This window comes from Cygnus atratus, chromosome 3 (assembly GCF_013377495.2).
Source record: "Cygnus atratus isolate AKBS03 ecotype Queensland, Australia chromosome 3, CAtr_DNAZoo_HiC_assembly, whole genome shotgun sequence".
Taxonomy (NCBI): domain Eukaryota; kingdom Metazoa; phylum Chordata; class Aves; order Anseriformes; family Anatidae; genus Cygnus; species Cygnus atratus.
This window is the reverse complement of record NC_066364.1, coordinates 23,326,855-23,352,773: the sequence shown is the minus strand read 5'-3', so window position 1 is coordinate 23,352,773 and position 25,919 is coordinate 23,326,855. Positions and strand designations below refer to the sequence as shown.

At 35.3% G+C, this 25,919-nt stretch overlaps 1 protein-coding gene across 1 annotated transcript in view; it reads left to right on the top strand.

Annotated features, from left to right (window-relative positions):
* The window catches only part of CSMD1 (CUB and Sushi multiple domains 1), a 1,150,797-nt gene that overhangs the window by 904,148 nt on the left and 220,730 nt on the right, over positions 1 to 25,919 (top strand). The window contains exons 22-23 of the mRNA XM_035542943.1: positions 2,115 to 2,284; positions 10,373 to 10,529. Of these exons, the coding sequence (XP_035398836.1) occupies positions 2,115 to 2,284; positions 10,373 to 10,529 (327 nt within the window). The remainder of the gene's footprint in view (positions 1 to 2,114; positions 2,285 to 10,372; positions 10,530 to 25,919) is intronic.

Genomic DNA, 25,919 nt, shown 5'->3' with positions numbered 1-25,919 from the left:
GGATTCCAGTGTGCAGGGATGGTTATAAAAATACTTGATTGAAGTCCTTAGGGCATAAGGCACTTCACTTTCTTCCCAAAAGTCAATTAAAAAAGAGTTACATATGCATATGTACATGCACACACAAAAAATGTATACAGATATTTATATGTAACCATATGTAGTAGTATCCCATATTTGAGAGATCCTTTACCAAAGAAGTATCATAGTATCTAGTTCATTTGTCAGTCTTCTAATATTCTTTGCAACATTTAAACAATGTAAAATGACTTTAGACTGTCCCATTAAGGAACAGTTCAGCTATCTGAGGTTTTGTGGCAGGGACTAACTTTCAACGCTCTTCTGCCTATCAGATATACTGCAGCTCAGGGTCAAAGTGACCTAAGGAAGAGAACATGAAGGTCTACTTTTAAATAGAAAATGATCTCTAACTTACACGTTAAATCAAGGATCCTGAGCCAGATCCTTTTTGATTTCCTTCTTCACCTTGCCCAAGGAGAGCCCAGATGTAGAGCAGAAATAAGACTATTTCCTTCCTAAATTCCTTTCTCTCTCCTTTCATCTTTCCTTCCCTCCTTCCCCCATTTCATGCATTCCTCCCAGTTTCCCTCTCCTTCTCCTTCTGCTTCTTCCTTTCTTTCTTCAATTTTATTGAAGGGAAGAAGTACAGAATAATTCACTGGTTTTGACCTTTTCAAAAGCAAAAGCACGTAACTTTGATGTCTGTCAAGGCCTCTGAAATTTAAATGTAAGATTTTTAGATAGTTTATATATAAATATGAAACATGCATTACTCCCTGAATATGTTTAAAAGAATTAGTTTCTGATTTTTCTGCTGTATCTTTACACTGTATTTTCAAAATTATTGTAAAAAAAAAAGTTTTCTCTTAAAAAAAAAAAAATTTACAATTCTAAAATTGTAAAATTCACACTTCCAAAAATGAATATCTTGAATGTCCTATGAGCCCTAAAAGTCTATTTAAAATGTACATTAAAAAAAAATTACCAGTTACCACTTCTGTAAAATGTATCTTTTGGTTTATTATTACACATTTATGTGTTCTTGTGTTAATTGTTATAACAGGTTTGTGCCAAACTCTGAATAAGGTCTGAATGATGTTTAGGTCAAAATCTGAATTTTACGTAATATATTTTATCCTTAGATTGAACAATGAAGCATAAATATTAGTCAGTCTTAAAAATTGTAGATTAATATATTGACTAGAGGTTTTAGAAGGCATTTTTATGCCATTTTTAAGCATTTTGAATTCTTTTTTTTTGAACAGTATATCAATATTCTTTTCTGTCTCTTTCAGTGTGTTCATTTATGTGCTGAAATTTACATTGCACATTTGAAATAATTTTATTAGTCTTTATTTGGAATTCAAACTGAGCCCACAGCCTGAAACACACCACTCTTTCTATATATTTCTTTTCTTTACTGGGAAGTAATGACAAACACTTCTACTCCTGAAAGTGTCAGTTCTTACTACAGGTGGCTGTGAAAAAGACTGACCTACCTTTTACCTGGAAAGGAAGGGAGCTGTCTGCTTGATGCTGACTAATATCAGTAACTGTTGGTTTGTTCTATATTTTTTTGTTTGTTTTCTTACTTTGTGGAAAAAAATGTGACTTCTTTTGATTTATTGCCAGACTGCTTTATCTGAGAAGATTATTGTCTGCTTTTTCTAGTACTTGTAAAAGCTGTGCAGGCAAGTAGGTGAAATCAATGTTACACTTATTTGAAATGTTACCACAATAAATGTATTTCAACAGAACCTCTAATTTCTATGGAATCTGGCTGAGCTGCGTTATAGGTTAGCCTAATGGGAGGACCAAGGAGTAAATTAGAGGTAAAGGGAACTAGATAAAAGCACCTAAGTGCACATTTACCCAGTGAAATGCTGGAAATAGCAACTTTGGTAGGGCTTTTAGGTGTTTGTCCTGTAGATGAAATCCAGTGGAAACGTACTTTTCCTAGATAGTCATAGCAAGTTAGAGTTTTCATAGAGACTAAATATTACTGAAAATAACGTACGTTTTCTTGAAATTGATAATTCACTTCTTTTTTTTCCTTTTTTTTCCTTTTTTTTTAATGTGTCTGTCTCCTTTAGCTGAATGTGGAGCAACTGTCTCTGGAAATGAAGGAACGTTGTTGTCTCCAAATTTTCCATCTAATTATGACAACAACCATGAATGTATCTATAAAATTGAAACAGAGGCTGGAAAAGGGATCCATCTTAGAGCCAGGAGTTTTCAGCTGCGTGAGGGAGATATTGTTAAGGTAAAAAGAAAACTTATTTCATTTTCTATCATGCTCAACATTCACATTACATGAATGACTCAGTATTTAATACCAAATATCTTTATCTTCATTTCACTTTCCCACACTGAACGTATGTTCTGTCTGAATATAGGTGACATTAAAAGTTCAGTTGTATTTATAGAAATATTAGGCCATTTACACTGGATGTAAATGTAAAAAGAAAACCTAAAATGTAAACTTGAATTTTGAAAACTAAGGTGTCAATATTATTTTCTGTTCAGAAGAATATTTATAAGTGAAGCTGTGGGATTGCTTAAAAAAGGACAGTTTTTAATTGCAGGTGGTACATTATCAGTACATTTTTATTCTCTTATTTATCTTGCACGGAGTGGGCATTTCTTTCAAATTAATGAATTTTCTCATTTGAATACAAAGATGCCAGCTAATATAGATTATTGTAATTGCTCTAGGTGTATTTTATTTCTCCAGGTGTCTCTGCCTGAGCAGGGGATTGGGCCAGATGACATACAGAGGTCCCTTCCAACCTCAACCATTCTGTGATTCTGTTATATTGACTAAAGCAGTACTTAAAGAAGTTGGTTTTCTTTCTTTCACTCTTACTCTGTAGCTAACGTTTGAAACATATCCTAAATATGAACAGATTTTAACATATACTTCTCTACAGTATGTTCATAATACATATTTTTTTAATAATGGCTGCTGCATTCTTGTATGGGAATAAAACATGACATTCATCTGAAGTGTTGAGCATATATTAAATTACTCTTTCAAGTTTATATCTCTAATTTTTCAGAGTTAATTGATACTTCAAATCACTGAGGACGCTGAATTCAGTTAGCAACTTGCTATCTGGGGATATCACAGCAACCCATTTAGCATGTTAGAAAAAATTGTCTGTATTTCTAACCTGATTGTACTATTTTTTATTTGCACTTCCCACAGTAGTTTAAAGAAATCATTATTATAGAGCAAATTTTGTTTACCATGCTTTTATCTATTATTCCATCGGATGAGTCTCCTTATGTAAATGTGTGAGTATTTTAAAATCAAAGGAAAAAAAAGGGGGGAGGGGCTTCTCTTTAAGTACTGTCTTTCCTAATACAGACATTCATATCTTTGTTACTATACTGTTCTTTGTAGCAAGTACAGACTGGATCAAACCATGAATTAAGCAAAACTTTAAAAATCACCAACAGTATTAGAATGTTGCAGTTAAAAGAACAGCACTTCCCCCATCTTCACCCACAAATCATTGATAATAAAGGTCTTCATGCTTGTGTACGAAACACTGCAAGTTCTATGGTAAAGGGTCCAGAGGGCAAGACGCATGAGCAGCTGAGGTCCCTTGGTTTGTTCAGCCCAGAGCAGAGCAGGCTGAGGGGAGGCCTCACAGTGGCCTGTAGCTCCCTCACGAGGGGAGCGGAGGGGCAGGCGCTGAGCTCTGCTCTCTGGAGACAGCGACAGGACCCGAGGGAACGGCATGGAGATGGGACAGGGGAGGGTCAGGCTGGGTGTCAGGAAAAGGTTCTTCACTGAGAGGGTGGTCGGGCACTGGGACAGGCTTCCCAGGGTGGTCATGGCACTGAGCATGCTGGGGTTCAAGAAGTGTTTGGACAATGCTCTTAGACATGGTTTGATTTTTAGGTGATCCTAAGTGGAGCTGGGAGTTGCACTTAATCCTTGTGGAACCCTTCCAACTTAGAATATTCTATGATTCTATTAGCCTGTAGGTTTCATTTTAGATCGATGAAAATTGAGTAGGTGGGCAAAACATGTGGTCTATATTGTCCTTTGCTTCCACGTTCCATGGTTTGGTAGAATAGATCCCACAAAACCATGAATAGTTGCAGCAGACACAGAAGAACTTAATTGACCACTGAACTGTTTTGATACTGTACTTAAGTCTCTGAGAAGCTTTGCACGTGTGTAGTTTATAAACAATTTAAGAGACTACCTGAACAGCAATAAAAAAAAATATCTTAGAAAACCCTAAACAAGCATTTAAGAAACTCAGTTATTCTTCAGAACTTTTCATGAGTTATGTCAAGCGTACTTAGAGCTATTCCCTGGAGATGTAAGAAAGCTTTGCTGGAGAGAAAGCTGTTCAGGGCAATCTGTCACATTCTTTCTTCTTTAATAAATCTGTTAGCATATTACTCCTGAGGATCCAAAGGAAGCAAAGGCAAAATTATGGCTATGTCTGAACTGCAAGGCCTGTTCTCTAGATAAGAAGCAAATAGCACAGCACAATCTCCATCTACACAATTAAACTCTCTTCCTCCATAGCCTCTCCATAGCCTGCATTTATAGAACTAATGTCTATTTTGTCTCCACTCCCATGCCGGGATGTGCTTGTATATATTTCCATGGGAATCAGCCCTTGATCTATGCAAGCTCCCAAACATTACCCAGACATTGTCTGGAAGACTGCCAATTGGAGCAGGCCAAAATCTTGACTGAAAATGTGCTGAAGGTTAAATAGAGCATACAACTGAATGTTAATGTCTGGGGGTTTGTTCTTGCTTTGTTTATATTAGTGACAGCCTGGCTAAGGTATCACTAGCGTTCAGATTATATAAACTTGTCTGTGCAACTTCTTATTTTTTTTAAGCTATTCTATGTAAGATGTCCTTCAAGACTGAAAGAAATGCTTTTGTCATGCATCAGGAGATGATGCTGACTGTTTGATTATCACTATGAAGAGACTTTGTGATTATTTAAAATCTGCTATCTGAAAGCAGAGAACACTCTAGCAATCTAGCAGAGGAAGCCAGCAAGAATTTTGTTTTCCAAAACAATGCCAGTTATCTTAGAAACTTAACCTAGTTGAGTTGATCCAAATGGTTCATCTAGCTCAGTATTCCTTCTCTGATAATGGTAATAGAAGGTATTATTTGGGTAAAATAAGCAAGCCTGACCACTTGTCTGTGCTCCATTTCCTGTAGGTTTCCCCAGCATCCATAGCTTTTGGGTTAAGTTAGACCACATTTTACTGTCTGTTCTGTTCATTATGTGTTATGGATCTATTGTCTTTTAATTTTGTTAGCCATTTAGATCAGTTGATACCACATACCTGTTCTGCGACAATAAATCCTGAAAGTTCACTGTGTACTGTGTAAAGAAGTAGTTTATCTTTTTTCTTTTTCCCCAAGGAAATTTGTCTCTTTAATATGGGTTAGGAAAAAGGGAGATACCATAGGGACTACAGCACCTCATTTTTCAGCATGGATGAGTTCACTCTCAGCTAACATGCTATTTTATTTTAGTTCCCTAAGATGGTTCAGAATTGTATCTTAACTGCGAATGCTTGTTTTGCATATAGCATGGTTTAGGCAAATACGTACTGTCTAGTCTCTTCCCTTTTCTTTTGTGGTTTGTCTGTGAGGGAGATCTCCGCATGTGTGACAGAAATAAATTTTAATGTACTCTGACCAGATCTACAATCTGAGCAACTGGGAAATTATAACGCTCTCCACAAGCTTACCTTCCCCAAAGCTTTGAGAGAGATGCAGAATTCTGAAGTTTACTTTCTTTCCTCTATGTACATAAATATGAGCAAAATATGGTATAATCACCAGACATTATCTTGTGCTTGCACAGAAGAAAGCCCCAAGACTTTGCCTTTCAAGCAGCTTGCAAGGGATGCACTGAATCTTCAGAATATTTATAAACCTTGTGCTGAACCACAGAACGTTTTCCCCACTGAATATCTTTCTACTTTTTAAGAAGATATGTGCTTATATAGTATTGCATTTTGCATCTGTGGCACAGTGCTGGCAGCCAGGGGGCTGCAGAGGAGAGGCTGGGGGCTGTGAGGAGAGGCCGGGGCTGCCCTGTGCTGGACACAGCAGGTTCCAGATGGCTCCAGTGGCCTCACTGCAGGGCATGGCTGTGGGCACAGCAGCTGAGATGAAGGCGCCTCTGGGAAACATATTTGAGAAAAGGTAAAAAATGCTGCTCAGCAGTGTGTGAGAGAGAGCAATGAGGGGAAAAAGAAAACCATCTGAGAAACAATCCTGTCAATGCCAAGGTCAGTGCTCCACAAATGTCGTACAAAGTATGTAATATCACTATTTGAGGTAAGATGGCAAAGAATTCCATGAGGATTTAATACAAAAGTTTGGGAACATATATAGGAAGATACATAACAATGTCAGGAAGCTATATGGGAATTATTTCTCAAACCATCAAAGCACTATTTTAAAAACATTTCCCTTTGAAAAGACTTTATACCATAAAGATCTCTACAGTTAAGGAAAATTGCAGAGTTTAGTTATAAGTAATTTATTCTTATTATCAGAAAGAGAAACTGGATTTTAAGAAAATCTAGCCAGCATTTACTTCTCCTTCAGGTATCTTTTTACATCCCACAGCAGATACATGTACATTAGCACCGTTACTGGGAGATTTTACCTCATGAATAACAGTAGCACTGTCCTCTCTTCTCACCTGCGTATTTTCAACCTAGCAGCAGAGCAAGCATGTACCTCTCAGTTCCTCACAAATACTTAGGTGAAATGGAGCATCCCGAATGTCCTGGCTTCATTTATCTTAGTGCACTAAACAATGCCACGATTGTTCTCTACTGCCCCCAAGGCCAAGTTCTACAGTTTGAATACATCCATAACATTAAACTCTCTAATCTTACAAAACAAGGTGGTTCACTTAAACCTCCTCTTGGAAACAGTCCCTGGCCTATGCATCTCCTGGGCTAACATTTTCTCAGAAAAGATTTGTGAGGGTGGTAGTAGGCCTGCATTAAATGAGTGCCAAGGATGTACTAACAATAAATACTGTGTGAACAATCAAGTTGTGTCTGTCTCCTGCTCTGGCATAGAGTTGTGCTCTGTCTCCTACATGCTTTTAAAATGTAAAACCAGATTCAATTGTGTGTGTTTAACTAGGTTTGCTGTTGGCACAAGTATGAACTGAAAAGTCATCTAAATATTGAAGTTAAGTAGCGCATAGGGAATAATATAATTTTCAAAAGTGTTTCTGACATAAGGCTATGTACATGAGGAAGGGGCAAGATAAGTGATTTCAAGGAGAGTACTTGCAATGTATTGCCAGGGTAATGACTGTAAGTTATGGGCAAAGCTTCCTATAGCTGTAGTAAGGTTTATGGGCAAAGCTTCCTATAGCTGTAGTAAGGTTTAAACTTGAACTGGGGGGAAAGAAGTCAGAACTTCTGACTTCTAAAAAAATAGAAATATTTCTAAAAGAGATAGAAACAGAGGCACCATTCTGAGGTGAATAGCTAAGCTGAGTGTCTGGGTCAGCTGAGTATTTTAAAGCTTATTCTTTCTGACTGACACTTCAGATTCCTCATCTTTCTACTTCAATGACCACTTGAAACTTTTTAATTCTTTAAAATGGTTTCTTTTGGTGATATCTTTATCGTGCAATCACCATTAATTTTTTAGAGACAACACTAAAACCAGGGTATAATTTCATGTCTTTCAGAAGCCATGTGGCCAAATATCTTTGAGTTTGTTCCATGGCACAGAAAATAGTACTTGGTAATTGTGAGTTATATTTGAAATTGGTTCTCGTACATGAATTAAGCATGTGCCCTATAGTGGCAATGTCTATACCAGTTATTAATGTTTTCTGGCTCTGGAGGCAGTCACACATGGCGTATCTCCTCCATACATCAGAACACAGTGGTTGCACACAAGCTGCCTATTGGGAATAGTCCTGGCCCACACTAATCGCCAAATTGTGACCAAGAACTGTTAGGGAAAATGCAGCCTGGCTTGCAGCAAAACTTTTACAGGGACAATTCAAAGAAGTTATCAATATGGATGGTTGAGCTTCAATTCTTGTTATTTGTTCACTGGTAGTTTCAGTTAGTAGAATAGAGATGTACCGTGTTTTGTCTGTAATGTTAGTAACAGGAGGACAAGTGTTACCAGTTAAAAATAGTCTCTGCTTTTTTACAGCTGCTTTCACATGATTCCTCTTATTTTTATTTCATAAAATGACATTTGCATTTGTATCTGGATTAATACTGAGAGAGAATATGATTTAATTTGCTGATCCTCACGCATCAAGAGTATCTGTAAAGTCAGTGAGGTAGAACACCATTGGAGCAGGATGTCTAAGGAACAATTGTAGTTATTCATAGTATTTTTTTGTCTTTTAAAAACAAGTGAAAATCACTTATTTTAATACAGATAGCATTTACTAGTAATTACAATTAAAGTCCATTATTCCATTGAAACTTGTAAATCTCTGAAACAAAGTAAAATATATCTGTTTTTTCTGCATAGTATATGATGAGATTTTATTTTATACAATAATTATTTTATAAAATAGATTTCCAGCTCTGGTAAATAAAGTGCAATCAATCAGTGAGATAGGTCTATAGTTCTGGCCCAGGACAGTGGTAGGAGTTTGGAGGCTTTTTTTTTTGAATATTGCTAGCACAGCTTGAAGTCATTTCTGCCAAGAGGTGTATGCTAAGTATGTGTTAATTACAATGGACTGTGGCTTGCATGGACTCGTCTATGTGTCCTGATATAAGACAATCTTTGCCTTAGTAAGAAGAACAACATGTATTGTTCTAACAATGGCTAGTACAATTTATTATTGTTCAGAAGCTTCTTTGAAGGAATGTTGTTATTTACGTCTGTGTATATTTATGAAACTAAATTTGTGCTTTCATATTAAAAAATCTTTATGCATGTTGTTTTTATTATTTTGTTTTGTTAATGGCAGCACTTGATTTGAATGAGGCTTCTTTTAAGACATTAACAAGTTGATGGCATAATGGTATTTTCTACACTGGGAAGATAGCTCTGCTTCTAACAGTTGGTTATCATCCATAAATGTAGTTGCAATTGTTCATCATCTCTAAAGATGGGTTTCTAAATTTTGTTTTTACGTCTAGCTGGACATTAAAATAGGAAGAAGTTTCTGTGACTTGAATGCAGGAATTTAGATTGTTAAATGGGTCACTGACTTCTGTTTGGAATTAAGATAAATCCTTATTGTATGCCACAAGATCTGACAATGAAGAGATGAAGATCCAGATCTTAGATGTTTACTGTTTTTGCAACTTAAATATCTAATCACTGTAGGACATTTGTGGTCAGAGTAAATTATCTTTCACTTCATATTAGAAACCAACTGTTCAGATTCATTACTTTTGCAGAAGAATCCACATGAGTGTTACATGTCTTGGGAGTGTGAAACACAATTTGTATTTGTCTATTTTTCCATAAGAAAGTATAGGTGATTTAATTAAATTAAAGAAGAAATCAGGTTTTTAAATTCATTTTGAGACAAAAAACTACAGAGGACTACTTTGGGACTTCATGTCTTTCAAGGTTTTCCAATAAGCAAAAGTAATTTTCCATTCTCTAATCAATACCAGCTCTTCGTTCTTGTCTTGTATTGGTGAACAGTCAAAATGACATTCTTAATCATTCTAGGATTTGAAAAATGACAGGGGATAATATTGTTATTTTTGTCCTCTATTGACATTTTTAGATAAAGTAACCTAGTAAATAAGAACATCTCTGCACTTAGTTAGGAAAGAGACTCACATATTTCTTTGAAGACCTATCTTTCTTTGTTAAAACCTACAGTAAAACAAAAGACGTTGCAGGCTCAGAGTCTGAAATAAAAAGTGATATATTGACTTTAATACTTCAGTTCTGCTTTTCGATATCTCCAGGCAGGAAAGAACAAAGCAGAATGGGGTTTGCCTCTTTCAGCTTTACTTCAATAGTGATTTTAGAAATTATACTTCTATTAACCTTTGTGAGTTATCATGAGAAATAATGTGAAGATATGAAACTTTGGAAGACAGAGTTGTGTATAAATGTTAATTTCCTTCAAGATGAACTAACAAAACTGAAAAAGAAAAAAAAAGCTATAAAACACTTTAAGGGTGACAATATTTTGTATTTCACTGAATTTCATAACTAAAAAATGTATTTGCTAACATGATATATACACAAGATTTTTCCAATGCATAGCTAACATTGGAATTGTTATATAAAGTTTTTCAGATATTCAGATTCAAATATTCAGATGTCCAGTTTCATACTATTCATACTATTATTTTGTTTCTACAAGGTGTATGATGGAAAAGACAGTTCTTCCCGCTCACTGGGAGCCTTCACCAAAAATGACATGATGGGAGTTATCCTAAACAGCACATCTAATCATTTGTGGATAGAGTTTAATACCAATGGATCTGATACTGACCAAGGATTTCAGCTCACTTATACAAGTAAGTAGCTTACAAATATGGTCTGACTGACATTTCCATTTGTATACTGAAATGTATATGTGTATGTATATGTATATCAAAATGTGTATTTCTCAGCTGCAGTGATTTCTCATAGAATAATGAAGATCATTACCTAAGATGTACTGTGTTTATGAGATTGAACTTTAATTACCTGAACTGCTTGATAGGTGTTAGTGCTTTAGGAACATCACTAAAAGCAAAGTTTTAACCTTTAAAATTTAGAAAGCATTACCATTTTAAAGATTTAGCAGTGGGTTTTGAAAAAGAATGAATTGTGAAATATTGTGGGTTGAATATATTGGTTTTATGTTGTAGCAGAAAACTTATATGTAGGCTGATCTTAAATAAGGTTCATTTAATCCTTGCAGTCAAAATTAAAATTATATATATATATATATTTTTTATGTATGCTAATATATACTTCATGTCTTAAAGCTTTTTTTCCCATGGCTGTTTGATTAGTTTTGAATCTCTTTTTTTCTGTTCTATCAAGTGTTTTCATATATCTGCAAGTGCGTAGACAGAATTTTATAGTCTTCTAACAGTAATCTTAACAAAACTGTGTACACAGGGAAGATCTTCATGGGATATATTTCCTTTTCCTTTTCCTTTTTTTCATTTTCATTTTCCTTCCTTTTGTTGTTCCTCATTTGTAATATCATGTGTGCTCATTTTGCAGCAGTTCATGTTGAAATGTTTATCTGTAATGAGTGTTGCTCCTGCCTGTTCTAACATAAGATGATCCCCATTTATAAATACAATGTAATTACCTACTTTTCACATGTATTTTCAGGAAGTCAAATTCAAGAGAACACATTTGTGAGGTAGTGACCATCGAACCAGCTGATTACATTGACTGTAAAAACAACCCATATTCAGTGTTATTTCCAAACACTGTAGTCTGGTGCTTTTCACCATCTATGAATGAGTACAAGCATGAGATTTATTATTTTGAGGTGCTTTGAAAATTGGTTGCAGTGCTGACTCCCGTTTTGGAAAGATTCCACTCCAAGCAATATTTTGAAGATTAGGTATAACAGAAAGTTATATTCATTATTGGATGGGATTATTTAATTTAAAAAAAAAAAAAAAATCTTTTGGTGCAGTTCCAATGCAATTTCTAAACAAACACATTAGTTTTGTGTTTGGACATCAAACAAAATGATAATTAACTGTTTGAATTAATCAAATTCTAGTTTACAGCTGGAGTTAACTTCCCTGAGAGATTACTTCGCAGTTTATTCAATCAGATAGAAATATGCCAGATACTTTATGATTACTAAACAAAGAAAAAAGATAAAGCACTATTAAAATGTGGACTTACTGAAGGAAATAAGATATATATATTCTGCTCAATAACAAATACTGTAAGACTGTTTAGAAAGAGCTAAGAAGAGTGCTAGAAAAAGTCATGGTGTAATAAATCTAGTAGTAAATCAATTCTGGTCATTCCCTATCTGGTTGCTTAGTTCTGGCTGCCTGGAGGGCTATATCAGCTACCTTTAATGGTTTGCCTTTATAGTGCTTTTCTTCTCATGAATACTGTTGAAAGCAAGATTAGTGCAGCTGTGAAGTTTGGGTTTTAGAACAATTGCAATGTGTTATTAAAGAGACGTACTAAAAGGTTACTATTGTAGTTCTGCGCAATACTATCTTTCCATCTTTTTAGCATTCTGAATTCTGTGGATGATACTAAATTTACAAATAGGACAGTAGAAAAAGCTAATGATCCATGAGAACAGAAATGTGCATAAAGAAACCTTTATTTCTGTTTTCAGAATCTCATTACTGAAGTAATAAAACAGAATTCTATAAATCCAGAATCTGCGTGGCTTGTATAAAATTATAGAAATTAGAATATAAGATATTAAAAGAAAATCTATGAAGGATTCAAGTTCCAATGAAATGTGCAATACATATAAGATTGCTTCAGGCTAGAAACAATACTGAATGGAAACAAAATTATTGTAATTTCATTCTGTGATCCATAACTACAAAAAGGTTTCAAGGAAATAGATTTAGCACAGTGGACAGAGAGAATTTTTTACTGGAATGTATGGTGAAGCAATCTGTAATCTTTCTGAACTGTTTGGAGAAGATATGAAATATTTTGACCAAGGAATAAAGTAATAGTAATTGTGTTTAAGGAAATTCTGATTCAGAAAGATTTGAGACAGTTGCGTTTTGTTAATAGTTTAGCCTGAGATTGGTAGGAAAAGTCCATATCTCCGTGAGAGTCAATGAAACTCTAATTTGCACAATAACTGAATCAGAGTCTACCAGAGGAACAAAAGGAACAAAGAAGAAAACTTGTCTACTTCCTGTAAGGCAAGTCAGTATAAAGCTGCTTCCTTAAAATTAGGGTGGAAGTGGGTTGTAATGAATAACGGAGACTATGTTTTCACTCTTCAGTACAACACCTACACTGGTGTCAGAGGGAATGACTCTGGTGAATGCTTATATCTCAGTGTTGAAGAAATGGTAACAAAAGCTTGATGGGACTGAAGTTTTTTTCCTGAGGGTAATGTCAGATTTCAATAGATTATTTTGGTTTACATGTCTTTTATATACCAAAGACATGGAAATAAGACTGTCTTCTAATATGAGCAGTCATTTTAGTCTTAAGAATGTAGCCAAAGTTGTACATTTTTTCCTTTATTTTATTTTTTACTCCTCTTAAACAGAGATTGCAAAAATAGCTAAGTTCGTCGTCTCCCCTTAGATATTTTTCTTTTTATCCATCAGGGGAAGTCTGTGAAAGATCCAAGGAACAAAAAAGGGCTTTTAAGATGGTTTTAAATTTCTAAGACATCAATAGAAATCTGTGTGTAAAAATAGAAGTTTATACATAATGTTGTAGCCATTACCAATTATTGTGACTGCTAATTGTTTGGATGATAACGTCAGTTCTTCCTTCATAATTCCAGATTTATTCTTTGGGAGGATTCCACCCCCCCCCCCCCCCCCCCCCCACCTCCAGTCCATTTAAAGCTTTCCTCCTTGAGAAACCTCTATCTGTTGCAGGAAGAGAAATTGTAACCATAGGCATTTCCACAGCTGGACCTACCCTTCCTGTTAACTGATCAGTGAGATTTGCCGTTCAGGTATAAAGGTGTCAGTGCTTCGTGCTGTTGTGTCAGGAGTATTTAACATTAAATTGACATTTAAGTTAAAATGACATCTTATTGATGCCACACTTTGACAAGCAGTAAAAGCAAAACACAACGGTTTAGTAAAGGTATCAGACTGCAACTTTAAATAAGGAACAATGCTGTACAGTCTCTGAGTAACAAGCAGGACAGTCTCGCTGAAGTGTTCAACCACTCCCCTATCACAGTTCTCACAAGAGGAATTTTAACACTGACTTTGTTCACTCTTTGTGTGGAGAGATGAATGTACCCTTGCTTGTGTCACAATTGTTTCCTTGCTACTCTTGTGTAATCCTCAATAACTGAACATGTTCTTACCTTTTCTTAGGTACCGGAGAAAACAAAAACAGACCCTCCACACTTTATCATACATGTATATCTGTTCTCTGACACTCTGAGTACTGTATAATGCTGAATACTCTGTGCTCTGTTTGGAGTTTTACAGTTCACAATGATCACTCTTAACCCTTGAGAAGATAACTTGTACAGTAATTTCACTTGTGTCATATTTGGTGCAACTTGATGTAAATACATAAATACCAAAATTGCTTTCACAATTTCTTTTAAAGACATTGCTGTTTTATTTACATGTCCAAACTTCCTAGCAAATAGGTGAAGCATGTAAGACAATCCCTGCATCTCAAAACAAAGATTGCAGTAAAAAGACTGTTTCCTGTCCAAATCCCTGTCTATCAATTTATCAGTAAAACATTTTTCTATGTGTTTTCCCACAGTGTTGAGAAGTAAAGACTCTGTCTTCGCAGTACTGGCTAGAACTCTCAAAACTAATTTCTCATGGTGCCTGAAGATAGGTGTTTGTTTTCATGATTTCATCCACCCATGTCCTCAGAAAGTATCCCTGAGCTGTGATGTGTAAGTAACATTACCACTATGTAGAAGTGGTATTTGGACTCTCCACAGACCTGAGGGCTTTTACCAAGTTCTGTGGGTTGGCAGTTGCCTGTCTGAGATAACATGAAGTTGCTGTCTGTTCTTATCCATACATCTACTCTAAGGAGCAGCATATCTACCTCTCTATGGCAATTTCATGGTTCCTCAGTCCTGTGCAGAATATGATAGAAGCAAAAACTTCACTTATCTGCAAAATAAGCCTTGGAGTCCACTGAGCTGAGCCAGTGGAAGGGTCCATCTGGCCCAGGAATACTGACAGATATTATCTTTAGGAACATGCCTGGCTGCACTGGGCCACTCAGCAGTATGATCTACCTCACAGCAGACTTCTGCATGCATAAGATACATGCAGAACTAGTTACAGACTTTACAGTGAAGTCTGACAACCATTCAGAGATTTGTGGTATACTCTGGAGCTAGATTTTAACTTTCTGAAGGTCTTTCACTTTTCTGTTCCCCATTCCCTTGTTTGGATTAAAAATGAAGTTCTGTGTTAATTCCTGAGCATTTGTCAGGAGGATTTGTATCCTTCTTATGAGGTGAAATTAGATGTTTTCCTGCAATTCAGTGCTACTGTGGAAATGAGGGCTGGAAAAATTCTCAGCAGGGATTTGTCTTCAGAGAAAAACATTTGGAGTGAATGCTATGTACACCCAGATCTTAACTTAACGTTACTTTCCATCAGTTTTGAATCCATGACCATTTCTCTCACTGTAAACAGAATTCTGGGTGGATGTCATATCTGCCAAAAGAGTGTGCAAAATTCAGGCTCTTAAGCTGTGCTCAATTCCATGGGATTTGCATCAGATTGCATGTAGTTTCCCTAAAGGAAAACAGATTTAGGACTGTGCATGGATAGATTTTTTTTTAATGATTTTTTAATGTTTTATTTGCATTTATAATCCTCTGTATTTAACTTGTATCCTTAACATTTTTACAGTATTCTTTTAATTTTTCTGAAGATAGACTTTTCAGATTGAAAAGTGAAATTGTGGAATATGTGTCTCACATGATGCACTGGATTGGCATTCATACAATTCTGTTACTGCTAAAGGCTTCATTCTTATTTTCAGTTTTAATTCTGCATTATAAATGTTAGCTATTCCTTCATCTTGCAAGGGACAGTGAAAGTTGAAACATGGAAGGTGAATCTGAATTAGCATAATCTAAATTTATATAAATGTTTTAAATCTGTAAATTAATTTAACAGAATCCTGAACTGAAATTTAATTCAGTTCATTTCCTATTCTACAGTAATTGAAAATGTTAAAAGACTGTCCGTGAAAACAGTGTTCTGAAACTGCAAACTCAGTCAATTATCCTTGCATGCAAACAGGCTCAGATTCAGAAATATAGTGGCTTTGCCTCAGGCTGGATTGTGTCTGCTGAGCAGAACAATCCAGTAATGAAAAGAAGCTCTTTAGTTTCCTTTCAGTAACTAATCGGTGCATAACATCTCTTCCAAAAAGAATTCATACACTGCACTAAAAACATAAGATAAAATTAAATGAAACAAACAAAAGCTAAAAAATAACTAAATGAACAAATCTCAGCCTGTACATATATTACACAAGCAATTTCGAGCATCACAGTTACGTGACTAACCCCAAATTATTGTAAACTGTATTGCATGCATAGAAAAAACTATTTGAAAAGAAAGTTAAAGTTTCATAATCAAGAGAAAAAAGAAAAAAGATAAATTCTAAAAAAAAGGTTCAATTTAAACTTTAATTTACTCATGCAATTGAACTATGATAGCCTCTTTAATAACACAAATGCTTATATTGTCATTATTTACCTTTTTACTTATTTATTATTTTTTCATGAAGGGCACCTGCCTTTTGCTTCCAGTTTGTTCAATACTGACATAAACCAGCCACATTCTCAAAGCCATGTTTTTCCTGTGCACTGAATAATATATCTGTTCAGATGAACATTATTATGTCCCTTTATTAAGGGACATTTTTAAAAAATTATACTCCATGAAAATCCAAAGGTTTCATAAGATGAGCACAAATTTGCATTCATTCAGTTTTAAAGCATACAGTAAAATTATGAAGTAATCATTCAAGATTTTCAGTCCAGAATTCTTTTCTAGGGTTTTCTATTGTGGTGAATTTCAAAGCATTATTGACTTTACTTACTTTTGTTTTATTTCTTTTTTCTTTGTTCCAAAATATTTTTCTTTAATTAGCACTTGTGGACTTTAATTAGCAGTCCTGGACTGGGTTGGAGATTAATAGTTTGTCCATCTGTACCAGGTTTGACTGGGCTGGAGGTTGTTTTTTTTTTTTTTTTTTTTTTTTTTTGTAGTAGCCCACATGGTGCTGCTGTGTGGTAGATTTTTGGCTAGAACAGTGCTAATAACACGAGTGTTTTGGCTGTTGTTGAACAATGCTTGCGCACTATCAAAACCTTTTCAGCAAGTAGGCTGGGGTGGGCAAGATACTGGGAATTGACACAGCCAGGGCAGGTGGCATGAATTGAGCACAGAGGTACTCCATATCATGTAATGTCATGCTCAGCAGTAACACTGGGGGACAGTTTTTCCAAAGTAGCCATTGCTGGGGAATGACTGAGCAGTGGTTTGCTGGAGGTGTTTCCCTTTACTTGCTTTCCTTGCCTTGCTTTCCTTGGCACGCCTTGCCTTGCCTTCCCTTGAAGGAAAGGAGGAGAGCATGACAAGCTGCCCAAGAAACATGGCAAGCTTATGAAGTGATAAACTGTGACTGTTGGTAAGAAGAAGGTTGGAAAGCAACTGGGAACAGGAGACATAACAACAAGTAGAACAGGACTGATGATGTGATAGGAGTACAGGCAGAATAGTCCATGATTATTAAAGTGGGTTCTCCAAAAAACTTGATGTGAAAGCCAATTTTGAATTAAAATAAGTATATTGTAAATATACATACACAGCATGAATAACCTATTAAAATAAAATAATAAAAAAAAGCTTTCTGAACATCTCAAAAGAAAAACATTTTATTTCGTACCCAACAATTATGTGTTATCATCATTAAATCACTGTATTACCCTTCTGTGCATAGAATTAGAAAGAAGAAGGTTATTAACTGTTTCTCATTTTCAATTAAGGGAAAAAGAGATTTGGTGTGAGGTATATTAGAACATGTAAAAAATATAATTTGATAAAGGTTGTTTTGGTTGGTTTTGATAATTGCCAGTTGTAACCCATCGAAGGACTCCTCACTTTTCTTTGTATGGGCCAGATTCTCATCTGATCTAAAACCACTAGGTTTTCCTGCTGTAATTCATATCTATTATCAATAAAAGAGCTGCTTTTTAAAATTTTGTTGTGCTTTGAAGGTGAAAAAAAAAATGAGATGGTTCAGCAGAGATCACCATAGAAGTCCATATGCATGTGTTGTTTTACATTTATATTCAAATCATATCTTTAGGATATGAAATTAAGATTTTCAGTAATGTTAATTCAGATAGGCTTCTAAGGAATATTTGGTTTTGATCTGCTGTTGTATGCATCCTAGCTTTAGCACGTGATTGAAATTTGCAAGCAGGTTTCAACTAAATTCACAATCCCAGAAGTGCTGTCCTAAAGATTATATTACTTTCATATTACAAAGGTGATCATATTTCAAGCATTATTTCTGAGAGCTTAATGGGAACATACATTTTCAATGAATTCTTCAGTGAAGTGTCTTGAAGGACAGAAGTTTTTTACCTTTTTTAAACCCTCAAACTGAACTTTTTCTCTCATTTTTTTTCTAATCTATTTCTATGAAGCCATTATACGTAGACTTTGCCATTACATTTATGTGCACTTGGATTTACTGTTTTTAGCTGGGATTTGTTCCAAAAGTTTTCACTTTTCCTCTGCTTTTAACAGAAGGACTGCTGGCTTGTAGTGTTGAATGCCCTTCAGCATCACATAGGACTTACCCTAGAAATCATTTTCTGTTGGAGGCTCTTTTCCAAGTTTCACATGAATAGAAAGTAGTATTCCTGTCATACATATATATATATATTTTACCACTGCTGTAATTGTAAGAATTCTCCAACCAGCAAAAGTTCCTGTCTGAAAGCTTAGGATACTTGAACAGAAATGCCATTATCTGCTTCTTCTTTCTTGCTACCTCCCTGCCTACTTTGGCCTCATGTTAGATGAAAAATGTTTATTTTCAGTTTAGAATTCTGGGTTCAGCCCTCTCTCATTTGGGAAAGATAAGCTGCGGTTAATGAATATGACAAAAGGGTAACCCCTGCCATTATTATCATCCAGACAATTGTGTTACTGATAAGCAGTTCCTTGAGTCAGGTAGTTGATCTGAATTCAGGATGATTACCTTTCTTGCAACCTCTTCATGCTGCAATTCAAATGTAAAGTTGTACGATCTTTTTGGTGCCTCATTGTTCATTCTAATTAGAAAATCTAAGCAACACAACTGTAAACATATCATTCTGTTGCATACTTCTCATTCTGTTAGACAGAAGCAACGCTGATATGTGTTAATTCTATCAATTTATTTTATTTTGAAATTGAATGGTTTATAAAAAACATAAGGAAAAAAATCAGCTTCAGGAAAAAAAATTAAAAAAAAATCACAGAATCATAGAATATCCCGAGTTGGAAGGGACCCATAAGGATCATCAAGTCCAACTCCTGGCACCGCACACGTCTACCCAAAATTTTAGATCATGTGACTACGTGCACAGCCCAAGCGCCTCTTAAATTCAGACAGGCTTGGTGCAGTGACTAGTTCACTGGGGAGCCTGTTCCAGTGTGCAACCACCCTCTCGGTGAAGAACCTCTTCCTGATGTCCAGCCTAAACCTCCCTTGCCTCAGCTTAACACCGTTCCTGTGGGTCCTACCACTGGTGATTACGGAGAATAGGTCAGCACCTGCCTCTCCACTCCCCCTTGCAAGGAAGTTGTAGACTGCGATGAGGTCCCCTTTCAGCCTCCTCTTCTCCAGCCTGAACAGGCAAAAAAAAAAAAAAATTAACCAGAATTTACTTGTAAGGATTTTAACAGCTCAGACATAGGAATATGAATGTTTTCTCCCTTCTCTTCATTATGTGAAAGAATTGTTTACAGTTCAACAGATTAAGCTTATTGCCCTACAATCTAGTTATTTTTTTTACAGCTGAAGATCAGCAATAAATAGTGAACAAATTTTTCATTAATCAAAATAATCATTCTAATTACCTAAAAGTGTAAGAAAGTTATTTAAAAATAAAAATAAGATTATTCTTTAAAAGTTTATGCATAGTATTAAAATTACCCTGCCAAAACTATGTGCATATGATATATGAGCAGAATTAGGGATGCATATAGAAAGCATAGAGAATAAGACTATGCAGAAGACAGGTAATTAAGGAAGATGAATGCTATAATCCTATTTATTGTTATTCCTTCCACTTCTGTAAACTTCCTAGGTGGGGAAAGTTGGTTAAGACAGTGATCACAGGTAGACAGTATTTATGTGTTTCTCATTATCTAAGGTGTTCGCCACAGTACATTAAAACTTTTATTTTCAGAAGTGTTGGGCGTCAATACCACGAGCCTATATGAAGTTCACGTTGTCCCCCCGTCAATGTGTGAAAGAATGAACACAGCTGCAGATGATGGGAGTCTTCAACTTTCAGTCCTGTCTGTCACACTGTTTTTTATAAGCTTGTACAAACCTTCTTGTATGTTTCAATCTGTCCTTTATGTTCACGGTGACTTCATTTAAGAATGAATAGTCTAGAAAAGGCTATGAGGAAAGGAATGCATTTGTAATGCCTGAAGGGTTTCACGGGTGACAAACCAAAGTACCTTACACTAAATAACACAAGAAAAAATGTCTGTGTTCATGTTATTTCTCTTTTCCTTTCTACCCCCTGGCCAAATCTCAGACCAGTGCTCTTCCTACAAGTAACCTACAGAATATTTTAAAGTACTGACTGTATCAGCCATTTCCCCACTGATTATAAATGTGGCTTAGACATGAAGTGTTCCTGAAGACATCTCTACAGGCACTTGAAGTTAGAGTTGTTGTGAACTCAGTCTGCCGTACAAGTGTATAGAGTTAGATCGGTGTACTTGAAAAACATGGTTCTTTTCGTCTCCCTCAGACGATCTGTGTTCGAATGTAAAGTATTCAGTCACAAACACAGTAATGTTTTTCAGCCCGCCTTACAAAATTGTTACAGATCCAACAGAAAGAAGTGGATCTACTTTTGTCCTAGTCCATACTCGGTTGTCTTCCTAGGCTCTTTGAAAGTTTGTGCAAGTGTCTGATATGTCACTATAGTCACATTATCCAAACGCTTTTATTTCTATAGACGTGTCTATCATTCTAGTTAGGTAGAGATTCTATAATTGGCACGTTTTCCAGTACATAATATAGACTTTTTTTTTCTCTACAACTGTAGGTTTCAATAACACATAAATGGTTCCAAGCCAGAATGAGAATGCCAGAAACTCTCATTTTGAAGTTGCATTGATTTAATTAAATCTATTATGTTATGGATGTTTAAGATGCAACAACTGCTGAATGAGTATTTTCTGACATTTACATGCGTTTAGAAAGCCATTATGGACTGTGAACATTAACTGAAGTACCATTTCATACTTTTAATTACTCTTTGGTAGTTCAAAAATGATTCTGTGTAAAACATATAGATTGTGTTTATGAGCTTAAATTACTTGAGATTTAGATAACCCTAACAGAGTTCTTAATCTTTCCAATGTTTTCACATTATCGTACTTTCTTAATATTAAAACATCTGTTATAACGACATTTCTATTTCCATGTATGTAATAATACATGCCCATGTATTTAGGATTTAAATAGTGATTTTGCCCTTTTTTTTTTGAGTCATCCCCAAATATTTTACCACATCTCTTTGTCAGACTGCAGATACATTATACATAATTCATGATCTCTGTCTTAGCCAGTTGAAGTGAAAAGACAGCATTACGTTTTTGCTGATTAGGGCCCACACAGTCCATACATATATAGTAATATATATACATAGTGAGTAATAGTCCATACACAGTGAGTACTATGAGAGATGATTAGACAGTATTTGGAGTCGCATGTGTTGTGCTTTTAGTCCTGTAGTGCTTAATACAGCATCTACAAAAACTTTTTTGCATTCAGAAAAATTAGCCCCTCATGGCTTCTCTTGCGGTAAGGTTTTATGGAGATTCATGGCATTGCTGCTTTAATAGTATTTTGCCTTCTAAAACAAACAGTAATATTAATATTAGCATAAATTTACCCATAAAATGTGAGAACATTCACAATGTTAATGCTATATGCTATATCGATATGCTATATATCATGTTTTCAGGACCTGTTCTAATTTATTCATTTTTTCAACATTGGTTTTCTTATCGTGCTGTTTTAGTTCTTGTTGCTATTTTTAATTGTCAAAATGTAATATTTCAATCTTCAATTTTTGCACCCCATCTTGCCCTTCATATCTTTAAACTTTCACTTATTTTCATTGTTTTGTGTTAAATGATTTATTATATACTTTCTAATACAAGATTGGTGTATTTTCAAGGCAGTAATACAAAATTTTTATATAGATGTAGATTTCATCTGTGTATTGCTTATTGAAAATGTATTAACTGTCTTGCCACTGTCTATTACCGTGGCATTCATTTAAATGATCAGGAGTAGAGATTCTTGAATCTCTTCAAAGTATTGGCTGGTAAAACAAATGGTTAGTTGTAGGGGCTTATCTTATTTTCGTGCACTGTGTTTAGATCAAATCAGATGAATGTAATGATTTCAGTATAGTCCCTAATTAATATTTAACACCAAATAGTTTAATGTTTTTGTTCTTTAAAAATTAAAAAAGTTTAACCTTTTTTAAGTTTAAAATAGCTTTTCTGAAAAATATTTAGCTATTGGTTTACACAAGGAAGCCGCTGGTATGTTTTCAAACTAATAGCAACTAGTTTTATTGGTAGAGAAAGGGAGTAAAAGAATGGGTGTAAGGGTGAAAATAACTGTACTGAGTCTGAACAAGTGATTGAAGCAGAGGGGGAGGAGTACTGTACTGCACTGCTCACTAATGTAGATAGAACCACAGTACCCATCATAATGAAATGGAGTTGAAAGAAGTTATAATTAATAGTCTACATATATTACAGACATGTCAATATTTTTTACCCTGACAATGGGTATTTCTACATTCCTGATTACTGATATCAAATATGACAGAACATATCATGTTGGATAAACAGTGTCAGGAGGTGATAGCCAATCACTTAGATGTATTCTGGCTGTTTTGGTTTTAATTTAGGTGGTTTATATCCATTCATTTCTCTCATAATCGTATAATGAACCTCAGGAATAAGATAATTGGCAGCAATCTGCCAATCCAATAAGCCTACTCAAGACTAAGATTATTGGCAGAATTTCTCTGTCAACTGGCTTGTTTCAATGTCAAGTAAACCTGAACGCTGTGAGTCTAGGGAACTCATGACCGTATTTCCTTCTGCAAACGTTTGCAGCATCTGCTTTAACACTGAAGGTCTGTTTGCCACATTTCATCAGATTTCAGAACAATATGACAAATGACACCAGGTCATGTACAAGAGCATCAGTTTTGTACCTGTTGGGAAGGGGAAGAAATTGGATGAGAAGAATTGCAAAGGCAACTTGCCTGAAAACATATGGACTACATTTGTATAGAATTATTGCAAAGAATTGGTTGTGGAAAAGTGTAGTGAACTCTTGGCCACAAGTTATAAACTGCCATCCTTACATTTTTTTCTACAGTATTTGAGGTAGCATTTTGAAAATTTGGTATGAAAGCCAGCAATTGTTATGCTGCTTAACCTTACAGGGAATAACTTATTATTCAGATACATAAAGCAATTATACTCTTCATTTTGTCATAGTGAATGTACCCAGTATTTTTTTCTAGGTGTAATATTGTGAAATCAACCCTAAAAAAACAGAGTACCACTGGACTTTTCCTGAATTAGCAAAAACTAGAAGGAATTAAAATCAATATTTATTTTCCAAGGTAAATTCTGTTATGAATATCTGAATAATATAAACAAAACAGCAAGTACTGGAGGGTTTAGTGTCCCAAGGATATTTACATTTTAGGTCTTATGTTTTTGCTTCCAGTTAGATATTTTTATTTGCATGTTGATTTTTTTTTCTCTATTCGGTGTGTGTGAAATAGGAAATTGAATTCTGATACCAAGGACAGTGAGTGGTTATGTTCTCTACAATCAGCTTATAAAATAACACTTTACTCCTAAACAAGCATTTGATTGGATTTGAGTAGAAAATAGACTGACAGAAATTTTTAACTCCTTTATTGATAAAAATGCTCTCACAGTCTCAAAATAAGATTTTAAAAAGCAATATATTTCTGTAAGGAACTTCATGCCCCAAGAAACATGTACAAGTTGAGAAATTCCTATGTCTACTGCTGTGTAGACAGACAGAGTGTCTTTGCTAAGCTGTTTTTGCATATGTATAACTTGTGTAGGTATTCTATCATTTAGAGGTACAGAAATACCACTGACATGAGCCAGCCAAAAGCTCACCATGAGCCAGCAGTGTGTGCCTGCAGCCCAGAAGGCCAACTGCATCCTGGGCTGCACCAACGGAGGAGTGGCCAGCAGGTCAAGGGAGGTGATTGTCCCGCTCTGCTCTGCCCTTGTGAGGCCCCACCTGGAGTGCTGCATCCAGGTCTGGGGCCCCCAGCACATGAAGGATGTGGGGCTGTTAGAGTGGGTCCAGAGGAGGGCAATGGAGCTAATCAGAGGGCTGGAGCACCTCTTGTATGAGGAAAGGCTGAGAGCTGGGGATGTTCAGCCTAGAGCAGACAAGGCTCTGGAAAACCTCATTGCTGACTTTCAGTGCTTAATGGGGGCTTATAAAAAAGATGGAGAGTGACATTTTGCTCAGGCAGATAATGGTTTTAAACTAAAAGAAAGGAGATTTAGATTAAACGTTAGGAAGAAATTCTTCACTCAGAGGATGGTGAGGCACTGGAACGGGTTGCCCAGAGAAGCTGTGGATGTCCCATCCCTGGAGGTGTTCAAGGCCAGGCTGGATGGATGGGGCTTTGAGCAACCTGGTCTGGTGGGAGGTGTCCCTGCTCATGGCAGGGGGTTGGAATTGGGTGGTATTTACGGCTCCTTCCAACCCAAACCATTCAATGATTCTATGAAATAAAGTTTCAGCAGGTATTTGTAGAGTAAGAGGCTGTTAAAGCACGATTCACCTTTGACTTGTGCTGTTGATCCATGAAAAAGTCTTTACACTTTTGGAGCACGATGCTTTAAGAAGATCTCTAAAAGTGTGCTAGATTTAGAGAAACTTCATCTACATTTATGATATTCACATTGAAAATGTAAATGTGCAAATCTACTAGATTTTAATTAATTTTTGATCTGATTAATCTAGACCAGTCTGAGGTGAAAGAGGAAGACTCAGTACATAATTATCTAGTTTAGCCTCCCACTATTGCACTATTAGTTTAGTTTTACATTATATAAGTTCTAGGCATATGATACTTTATTTTTTGTATATAGTTATAAACCTACACATCCATACACAAACTTCTGTAATGCAAATCAATAAATTTTAACAAGTGTGTGCTATGTTATATACATAAGAATAGTATGATACAGGCATAATACATATTTAATATTATAGAAGTAATTTCAGTACCAAGTTAGTCAAGTTAATGCCAAAGGCTAGTAACTCATTTTTACAGGTCAAGTATTTTAGGCTTAAAATAAAAAAAAACAGTTTTTTTTTCTTAAATGTCAAACCTCTATTTATATTTTGAATTTCTATCTTCAAAATAATATTGTTTTAGAACAGAAGTTGTTTAGTTGTTTGTTTTGTTTTGTTTTCAATGTAAATAAGTAATATCAAGGTCATTTCATGATTAATTTCGTATCATTGTATCAGATTATATTAATTCAGTTATAGTCCTCTAACATAGAAGTAAAGTGAATGTCAACCTGCAATCTATGGGGACTCATGGACTTCTTCCACAGTCTGATGATGTAATGGAGAGAAGCATGCTTATTTTCAATAGGAATAATTTTTACAGTACTGTAACTCACTTTGGAAAACTTGTAGCTATCTACAAAGCAAAGTAGGTTGAAAATTTCTATGATAATTGAATAGATAGAGGTACAATTGAGTGTTGCAATAATGTGAACTATTAATAAGCTAAATGAAAAACAGATCTTTCGTGCTACTTAGTCCAATTCCAAAGCAAGAACAGAGAAAGTGATGGCAGGCAGTCTTCTGTCAAACTGAAGCTTGGGGCAGGATTTCCTTTAACTCTT